The sequence below is a fragment of the Quercus suber genome, unplaced genomic scaffold (genome assembly GCF_002906115.3).
Source record: "Quercus suber isolate HL8 unplaced genomic scaffold, Cork oak 2.0 scaffold_13, whole genome shotgun sequence".
Lineage (NCBI taxonomy): Eukaryota > Viridiplantae > Streptophyta > Magnoliopsida > Fagales > Fagaceae > Quercus > Quercus suber.
The window spans coordinates 2560108-2570684 of NW_027069478.1; the positions used below are offsets into that span (position 1 = coordinate 2560108).

General features: G+C 35.2%; 1 protein-coding gene and 1 long non-coding RNA gene across 2 annotated transcripts; one reads left to right on the plus strand and one right to left on the minus strand.

Annotated features, from left to right (window-relative positions):
* Positions 1–547: 547 nt before the first annotated feature.
* On the plus strand, positions 548–2430 carry LOC112020076 (epidermis-specific secreted glycoprotein EP1). The gene has a single exon (XM_024052637.2). It carries the CDS (start codon positions 606–608, stop codon positions 1851–1853), a length of 1248 nt encoding a protein of 415 aa, XP_023908405.2. The 5' UTR covers positions 548–605; the 3' UTR covers positions 1854–2430.
* Positions 2431–4341: 1911 nt separating this feature from the next.
* On the minus strand, positions 4342–7483 carry LOC136070312 (uncharacterized). Its single transcript, XR_010631587.1, has 2 exons — positions 7185–7483; positions 4342–6580 (listed from the first exon to the last, which is right to left on the minus strand). It is a non-coding gene; the product is annotated as an uncharacterized LOC136070312 (long non-coding RNA).
* Positions 7484–10577: the final 3094 nt, after the last annotated feature.

Genomic DNA, 10577 nt, shown 5'->3' on the forward strand with positions numbered 1-10577 from the left:
TTGACTTAGGTTTTATTTTTTATTTTTTTTCATCGTTTAAAACACAGGCAAATCCAAGGAACTCTAGTTTCATAAACTCTATTTTTAAAAATAGTACATTGTTAAATATTTTTTAAATAATAATAATAATTTTTAAATAATAATAAAATATAAATAATTTCAAAAAATAGTTATATTTAATATTTTTGCCTAAGTCTTTGGATGAGCCAAGGAAAAAAATATTAAAAGCTTAAGAAAAAGAAAGTAAGGAGAGTTTATTAAAAAAAAATACTAGGCCAAAAATAGACTTGGCGTTAGGTATAAAGAAGTTTAAATAGTGTTATTTATAATTTTTAAATATATATAAATAAAAAAATAAAAAAATAAATATAATGTTATTTAAAAATTAAAAATAAGTATTTAAAATGTCGTACAAAATTAAAATTTAAATTAAAAAAAAGTAAAAAAGAAAAAGGAAAAAAGGTAACAGCGAGGATCACGTTTCAACTTTCCTGTAGCAATTCAGAATTACATAAAAAATGTCTCTTTAGTTATGCTACTCATTCAATCCGCCTTTCCTTGCCCTCTTTGCCTTTCTTTCTTCCAGCACTGCATACGTGTTAGTTATGCACACGGTGTTACAGAGTATGGGTATAGGCAGCAGTTGGGCTTGCTGTGGTTTTCTTCTTTACCTGCTTGCTCTTTTCTTAACACCTTTTCGCACCATAGCGACGGCCTTACCTCGCAGTTCTCTGAGTACAAATTCTTCTACTTCATGGAACACCGGTTTTTCTGATCCCAATAATACTGTGAAGTTCGATGATGGATCAATTGCGAGAAGCATACTTGTCAGTGAAAGTGTAACAGTATCCGCCGAGGCCAATGTTGAATATGCTTGTGGTTGTGGCTTCTTCTGTAATCCACCGTGCAACAGTTATCTCTTTGCCACTTTCGTTCTTTATTATAATGACTACGACGAAGACGACAGCGGGACGGTTGACACATATTGGGGTCCACATGTGGTATGGTCTGCTAACCCAAATAATCCGGTTAGTGCTAATGCGACTTTGCAGTTCGCGTCCAACAGAGGCTTGGTGTTACTAAATGCTGATGGAGCTGAAGTGTGGTCCGCAAACATCACCAACAAATATGTGGCTAGCCTAAAGTTAACTCCCACATGCAACCTCATGCTCTTGGATAAAAATAATAAAATAATTTGGCAGTCTCATGAACACCCAACGGACACGCTGTTTCGTGACCAAAAGTTGGGGGTAGGGAAGAGCCTCACTAGTAAAGGAGGATTGTTTTCGCTCAATCTCACAAGTGAAGGGATTTTTGCTTATATCAAGTCTAATCCTCCTCAACTCTATTATTCTTATAATATATCCGGTTCTGATATCTCAGGTATTGAGTTTCGGAATGGAAGCATACTTTTGTTAGATTCAAAAGTGGGTTCTCGAGAATTAGAATCACCTGGTCGTTCAGCATCATTCGCGCGGTACGCAAGATTTGAGAATGACGGACACTTGAGAGTCTATTATCTCCGTCCGAATCCCGGGGATGACATTCTTCTGGCAACACAACTTCAAAGTTGTGACTTCCCTAAAGCTTGCGGCGACTACGGTGTTTGTGAAAACAAAGTCGACAGGAGTAATAACCAGTGTATTTGTCCTCTAGAAAAAAATAAAAATGGAACAAGCTATTTTAAGCCAATCAATGAAAGGAAGCCTGACCAAGGATGCATCCTGGTTACTAACTTGTCCTGTGATGCTGAAGCTTTGAAACGCCAAACTTTTTTGGAGGTCGACAACATCACGTACTTTCGGTTTAAAGCACAAGACCCAGATGATATAAACCAGACCATCGAAGTATAACTTTAGAGAAATGTAAGGAGGAATGCCGAAACAAGTGTTGGTGCAAGGCTGCTATTTATTATTATAAATTGAGATCAGAAGACGTCGGGATTGCTACTTGGAATCCCAAATCTTCTCAATGATAAATACCACTCAAGAAGAACTCCGATATTCTAGTGATCGCTATAAAATATGCATGAAGGTGCAGGATGTTCAGGAGCAAGGTGTTCAACGGCAAAAACATGGCTTAGAATAATTGTGGGATCTAGCATCACATTTGGTCTGTTTCTTTTGATTGGAAGCTTTGTTTTCCTAATTTGAAGAAGAGAAGTGCTGATGAAGGTGATGAGTATTATTTGGATCATATACCAGGAATGGTCACAAGATATTCTTACGATGATTTGCAATACATTACAGCAAATTTCAAAAAGGAGCTTGGTGCTGGTGGATTTGCACGGTTTTTGAAGGGACTCTAATTGATGGCACTGAAGTTGCTGTGAAGCGTCTAGATGGATTAAATCAAATCAAGAAGAGATCATTTTTAGCTGAGGTTGAGACAATTGGCAGCATTCATCATTTCAATTTGGTGAGATTGGTTGGAATTGTGCTGAAAAAATCATCTTCCTGCTATTCATCACGTGGATGAACTGAAGAACTTTGCAGCCAACCATTCTTTCTCAAGTTGGTGTTCTGAAGTCGCGTACTTGGATCCGCGCATTGGTTAGTCACGTACTTGGGAGTCGTGCATCAAAGGTGGAGACTGTCACTACAGATCAAGTCCAATTGGGTATTGGGGTAAGGGTTCAACTGTAGGTTGGTAAGGTACTTGGGATTCCTTTCTTGTAACCGCTTGATTTGATAATAGTGGAGTTTCGGGAGTGGTGACCTGAAAATCACCCGGTGGGGTTTTTGCTGTTAGGGTTTTCCCCATTCGTAAACAAATCACCATGTCATTTATTTTTTCCGCTGCATAATTAGTATTTGGTGATTTATTTGTGCTTCCACGTATTTGCATGTTAAATTGATTAATTAATAACTTGGCTAATTAATTAATTAATTAAGGTTAATCACAATGGGTCATTCAGATTGTGACCAAACAACTAGTATATGTTATTGCTAGTAACAATGATATAGAATATAGTAAGTGTATTAATAAACACCTTATAAATATTCTCTTCTTTTGAATTTTTGGATGGATATTGTTGAGTTATATTTATTGATTTTTTTTTTTTCAATACTTGTAAGCATTCTTAAATTTTATATTGTGATGTTGATAATTGTGTTAGGATGAATTGTTGAGTTGGAGCAAGCGAGTGGCTTGCATGGTGTTATAAGATAGTTTCCATTCATATTGGGAGTATTTGTTATTTTTTGAAAATTTGGATGGATATTGCTGAGTTATGTTTGTTGATTACATTTTGGACTTCAATAATTGTAAGCATTCTTAAACATTCTATATTGTGATGTTGATAATTGTGTTAGGGTGGATTGTTAAGTTGGAGCAAGTGAGTGGCTTGCATGGTGTTATAAGACGGTTTACATATATATTGTGAGTGTTTATTATTTTTTGAAAATTTAGCTGGATATTGTTGAGTTATAGACCTAGACATAAAGGGTGTTATTAAGCTTGTGATTCTAACTCTTTTTTTTTTTTTAGGGGATTCAAACTCATTTGATAACAAAACACTTTTGATTTATTATTGTTATCCTTCCTCTTCTTCTTCTTCTTCTTCTTCTTCTTCTTCTTATTATTATTATTATATTGTGATTGCAAGGTGCAGATAAACGAGCTTGATCAGTTTAGCTTGAAACATATTGAAGCTCATATCGCTATGCCAAAGCCTTAACTAAATGTGGTTGCAACTGGATTGTAGATTTTCTAGTATACTAGTATTATGCCCATGCGATACACGGTTTAATTAAAATTATATAAAAATAAATTGAAACTATCACTACAAAAAACTGGTCTACAATCGAGTTTTAAAAACACAGTTGTAGCTCCTAAAAAAGTGGCTATAGGTCCATTTGGTCTATAGCCACATTTTTAAGTGCGACTTATACATCATGACAATAGACCAGCAGGTCTATAGCTGCGTTTGTAAAAACGCTGCTATAAGGGTTATGTTAGTCATGTTTAACAAACGTGACTGTGGGAGTTACTTTAGCCACGTTTCAAAAACACGGCTATAGATTCCCTTTTTTTTTTTTTTTTTTGGGTAAATCAGAAATTCCTATTTTTTTTCTATAGAACTGTGTAGGTAGTTTGATCACCCTTGTTTATCAACCTGTTTATACATTATAAATCAATGGACAAACCAACCTATCAAAATAATACAGTATACATTCAAATTAACACATTAGGTATCCTACAATATTCATTCAGCAATAACTAAGTAATAGTACTACTAAATCCCAAAAATATAAGAACTAAGTTAACTATCCTACTTTATACATTGATGTATACTTCTTGCAGTCGGATAGTTTTCATCAATCATCAAAACCATCATCATAGTCATCCTAAATATATTAAGGGCATCATATTAATATCACATAACAATGTTCATACAAAATAGCCAAAAAAGAATACAATACAACTAATTTCCATCCAACACATTGCAATAAGTTGAGTTTTATTAAATTAAATTTTTTTGGTACTTGAGAAAGACGTGAAGAATGCATATGTGTGCTAAATTTGGCCAACATTTCTCTCATTTGCAACATTCTTTGTTGCATTTCTTCCTTCCTCTCACTTCGCCCTTTCTCTAGTTGCTCTTTATGCATTGCATTTAATTGAATTCCTTCACACATTGGTTACAAGGACATGAGATCTTCCCATTGCGTGCAGTTAGAGATGCAAACTCCACAAAGTTGACTACACCTTGAACATATTCCATTGAATTCCTCCTCTTGTCCATCCAACTTTTATCCATTGTTATACAATATTTTCAGAATTTTACCTACAAGACCATTTTACAGCAGGAACTAGGCAAAATAAAATTAAAAATTACCCAAATCTTTCACACAAACAAATGCATGCAGATAGAAATTAAGCAAGATATGGTACAGAAAGTTAAGCACGTAAATGATTAGCAGGAAAAAAAAAACATGTTTTCTTTTCTAGGACAAGATATCACAGAGAAGGGTGGTATGTTCCTGCAATAAGCTAGTAGGAATTTGGATAAATCCCTGCAAAAAGAGATCGACTTTTTCCATAGAGTGCTTTGAGGGACAGGTGTGATTACATATAGCAAACCTTTATAAGTGTTAATGCCTCCCACTATCTCAGTTCAAAATGGAATTAAGTTTGTGGGATTGTCAGAGTCATCAAATTAGGGATTACATTGAATATGGAAATGGAAGCATAATATGATAATAGATATAAAATAATTCATGGAAACAATTCCAAGAGGAAATGAAATGGAAGTACAAATTGCTATCTTAAATAAATACTGAAACATTTTTTAGCTACAAATTACCATCTTTTAAAAGCACTGAAACATTTATTACTCCCTTAAAACTTATTAAAGCTCAAAAGTAAAAACCTTTTCCAATCAAAATATCATTTATATTGCAATTAATTTTTCCAGTGTGACTCTAAGGATGAAAAGGCATGGAATGCTTTGCAGGAAATTGATGATGGGATATAGTTCTACAAAAAGTGTTATTGTTAGATGATATGCAACCAAGAACAATAAGATGATGACAATGAAGGATAAAAAACACCTTGAGTTTATCTTCCAAAGAGTAGTCTCCCATTTGCAATATCATATATGAAATTGAGAGAGAGAAGTAAGCTCATGGGGGTTTCTGGCATCCTAGGATAGTAAATACACAATCTGTTGTACTAAACATTAAAATTTCCATTGACATTTTTGTAAGTAAAAATTAGAAATATCTCTTATGATTTATGTAATTAATTTATAATAAGAACATGCAATCATTGGGCAAGTAACAATCTATAGTATATACTTCAGTACAACAACTTGACCACAACTCAGCAACCATCTATTACGAGAAATGATTCTAGCTTATTTTATATAATAAAACTTTACCCTTCATCTCCCCAGACAAACTTGCATTACAATGGATAAAATCATGACTGATTACAAATCATGGCCAGAGCTATGCAGCTAAGAGACAGTAAATAATGATCGATTTAGCAAGTTGACACAATAAAGTAAAAGTGACCCACCAAGGCCAACACTCAAAGGTAAATTTTCAGAGCCTTCAGAGCTAACTGCCAAGCCAACGAGACTTGCATTCAAACTGTAGAATACCTAGGAACTTGGGACCTAGCATTGAAAATTTGAAACATTTTTAAGAACTTGAATTAATTTAACAAATAAATGTATACATTCCTGTGGCATGGATAAAAAAAAAAATAAATAAATAAAAAGAGTTAATAGCAATATTTTAGCAAATTCTAATGACATGAACTATTTTTCTCTGAATTCTACCTTAATATATCCTAGATGCTCCTACACTGAATAGGTAGGTAATATTACAATCAAAGTGGTATGTGCTGAAAAATAAATTTTAAAAACAACACTGCATCAATGCAATCTACATCTTGAACTAACCTAACAATGAAGATGCTTGATACTGGAACTGCATAAGAAAGATGAGAAGCTCGTGCATGCACAAGTTCTTTAATTGTGGTAATATTCAAGTTACTAGGAAAGTACTACCTAAAATATGTCATTATACGAAACTCCCACAAAGAACATGCATCCTTTTGCACAAGCACCCTGCAAAACAAAGTGAAGATAAAATGTAAAGAAGAAGAGCCACAACTCTAACAAAAATCCATGTCTTGTAGCAATAAATATTCCACTCATCAAGACAACAGATTGTATAGTATCCTACCACAATTACTTTAAGGATTGACTAACCAAGAATTCTTTGCATAAAAGATCCAAAATAAACCCAAGACATTATGACATTCAAACTGCCAAATAAACTGTAAATTCCTTTTAAAACATAGTAAGCTAATTCGACAGTCAGCACTTTCACACTGACTAATGTTATCAGTAGAACACACTTTTTATTACGGATAGGTTACATTGAAAGACTCCCGAAAAAATTGCATCAACATAAAAACTTTTCACCTTAGCCATGGTTAGTCAAATGGCAGAATGACTTTAAGCATAACCATAGCAAAACAAAACAACACATTTGCACAATAGCAAAAATAACCAAGCCAAAATTTAAGAGTAACAATAGCAAAACCCAATCCAAAATTCAAACTTTAAGCATAACCAGAGCAAAATAACACATTAGCTTTGTTTTAAAAAAATATGAAATTGAAATTATAAAAAAAAAAAAAAAAACAAAAAAACAAACAAACATAACTAGAGAAAAGAGAGAAATATCTTGAAGAGTGAGGTGGGGGTTGGAGGACAGGCTTCGTTGGTGGCACATGGAAGAGGATTGGCTAGTGAGAGAGTGAGAGAAGAAATTATAGAGGCGGCAGGTAGTGGCTGAAGGCCAATTAGCTCGACAACTAGAGGCTGGTTAGCTAGGCGGCGGCACATTGAGGTGGTAGGTAATGGCACATTGAAGATGGATGTGTGAGCTAGCTAGAGAGAGAGAGAGAGAGAGAGAGAGAGAGAGAGATGGGTTAGGGAGAGTGATATGATTGAATGGCTTAGAAAGAGATCTGATTTGGTTTAAAATTTTAACCCTAATTTTAAAAAAATAAAATAAAATTTAAGGGCCCTATTACCTACTGTGGCACGTTTTAAGCGCCATAATAGGTTATTGGTACACCCTTCCTTAAGCTCAATGCTTATAAGGTAAGGGTGGGAGGTGTCTCTCCCCGATGTGGGATTGAGTAAATCCGTAAGGGTCACACCTGAACTCAAAGCGGACAATTCCTTCTTGGGGTAGATTCGTTCCTCCCACAATAATAATAATAGTTTCACAAAAATTATTTATAGCCCCATGTTCTTGTTTAGTATTTTTTTTTTTGGGTCGAATTTGATTATGATTTTTTACATGAGTTACATCTAGTTGATGTACTCAAACTTTTATCCTTTATCATCATACATAGAATTCCTCCAAGTTTTTATATCATCCTCCTCACAAATCTTGCATATGCTAGAGAAGGAATCTATTATTTTCCACCAAATTAATGTCACTATATAAGAAAAACGTAAAATTTTATAAATAGTCATATTACACTATTAAGAAAAAAAAATTTAATTCCTTTCTCACCCAAATTTTTTTTTTTTTTTTTTTTTGAGAAGAGATAGAAATTATATTAAAAAATAAAGAAGGGATAATTACAATTTACCCACCTGTGATTTGCCTCTAATTCTAAGTGCCTACCTATGGTTCAAATTTTGACACTTTACCCACCTATGATTTCCTCTGTTACTGAGCCGTAACCCACCTCTCCTTCAGTCGTTACTCTAACATATAATATGTCAAAAAAAAAAGCCTAAACGGATCAAAACACTCCTCACATGAAGAACATAGACAAATATGAAGAACATTAACCCAAAAAACTAATACAAATCAAATCAAGCATTATCATCCAACTTGCTCACCAAACTAAGATCCTAGATCCAAGGCAGTAAATCTACAAAAACAAAGTAGATTGCAACAGCACCCAAAAACAAAAAGTAATTTCCAAACCCCATTTCAAAAATCATAGATTACAGCAATCTCAGTTAACTTTCCAAGCATTCATCATTAAAAACTGATAGCCAGAATTCCATCCCATTACTTTCTTTAAAAACCCCAAAAACATTAAAAAAAAAAAAAGTAATTCCCAAACCCCATTTCAAAAAATCACAAAACACAACAATCCCAGCTAGAGAGAGAGAGACAGAGAGAGAAGAAGACCCCATCAACAAGAGCATCATAGAAGCGAACATCGTCTTCACGGATAGCAAAGGAGGCGCAAACAATGTCGCCTACGGAGACTTTAGAGCAATCAGAGTCTTAGACCTGTACAGAAATGGGTCTGAAGCGCCTCTCTCTTTTATCAACTCCATCGCCTCTCTCCTCGCTCGCACCTCTCTCTTTCCTCTTGTGCAATGAAGAATGTCGCCCCTCCATGAACCCATCCCTATCGTACAGTCTCTCGAGCTCCTCATCATCGGACAACTCGCGTTTCGCGTCGCGATGCTTAGTCCTGTCCTTTTCTCTACTCCCTTCCCTCTCGTTCTCGCGCTTCGAATTGCGGACTCTGCTTCCTTCTCGATCCTTGTGAGAGCGCTCTTGACCAGATCGGTGGCGGTGAGAAGAAGAAGAAGAAGAAAAGTGGTGGTGGTGAGATGATCGGTGCTTGTGGTCTCGGTCGCGATCGTCTCTTTTGTCTCTGGTCCGCTTGCTTCTTCTGTCTCTCTTCAAGAGGCGGTCCATGCTTGGGTTTACTTTTGCAAATCACTCTCTCTCTCTCTCGCGCTCGCTCTTTCTCTGTGTGTCTCTCGCTCTTTCTCTGTGCTGTAATGTATGATTTTTGAAATGGGGTTTGGAAATTACTTTTTGTTTTTGGGTGCTGTTGCAATCTGTTGTTTTTATAGATTTACTGCCTTGGATCTAGGATCTTAGTTTGGTGAGCAAGTTGGATGATATTGCTTGATTTGATTTGTATTAGTTTTCTGGGTTAATGTTCTTTATATGTTCTTCATGTGCGGAGTGTTTTAATCTGTTTAGGTTTTTGTTTTTGACATATTATGTGTTAGAGTAACGACTGAAGGAGAGGTGGGTTACGGCTCAGTAACGGAGGAAATCACAGGTGGGTAAAGTGTCAAAATTTGAACCACAGGTAGGCACTTAGAATTAAAGGCAAACCACTGGTGGGTAAATTGTAATTATCCCAATAAAGAATACATATACAAGAGGTCTGGCTATCCTGTAGACCAGGTAAAGAAACAAGACACTTCTAAGCCTTGCCAAAACAAAATAAAGTAAGCCTAGACAAAGGAAAACTATGGGACTAAACAACAATCAACCCTGACGTTGAGCTTTAGTCAAGTACTGGTACTCAGTCAATAGATTCAAGGCATTGTCTAAGATAAACTTTGGCTGAAGTTGCACTCTTTTAAAATAAAATTTATTTCTTGCATTCCAAATGGCCCAAGAGAGTGTCGCCCATACCTCCAGGTCTTCAATCTCTAGCTTTGACATTAGCATTCGAAATAGTAAGAAAATATCTTGACCGGTATTAGAACTGTCATACCCCAAACCCAAAAGGGTCCAAAGCGTGAGTGAACATCCCAAGGGTACCTGTTGGTTTTTCCTTTTTGGCAAATCAAACTATAGGAGATCTTTATTTTCCTTTCTTTTCCATAGGATAAGAATAAAAAACCATACTAAAATCTTTATATTACAAGTCAGAGCTTTGTAACACAATTACAATAACTCAAGTCACGTGCCTCCAAATAATGCATGAATATATTTCAAAGCTCCAAATGGAAAACACAAAACCACAATCCCTTTTAGAATACACAACCTTAACATTGACGTTAGGCCTACAAAACCTAAGGCTAACAAACCTCAAGTATCCAACTTCCAATAGAATTAATTATAATCTGGTTAAACTTTGCAAGATTGAGTCACCAACCAATCATAGCATAAATCTCTCACTTAGCATAATGCTCCAATCACCACCAATAAAACAAGCTCCATGTTTGAGGTATAGTAAATTTATCTGAAAAACTGTTGGAAAGTGGGATGAACTAAAGCCCAGTAAGTAGCATAATTAATGGGGGTGGGGGAAATGCAAGTTTCATC

What these genes read in the sequence shown, in the direction of transcription:
- LOC112020076 (XM_024052637.2), top strand. Translation starts at nt 606, where the DNA reads ATGCACACGGTGTTACAGAGTATGGGTATAGGCAGCAGTTGGGCTTGC.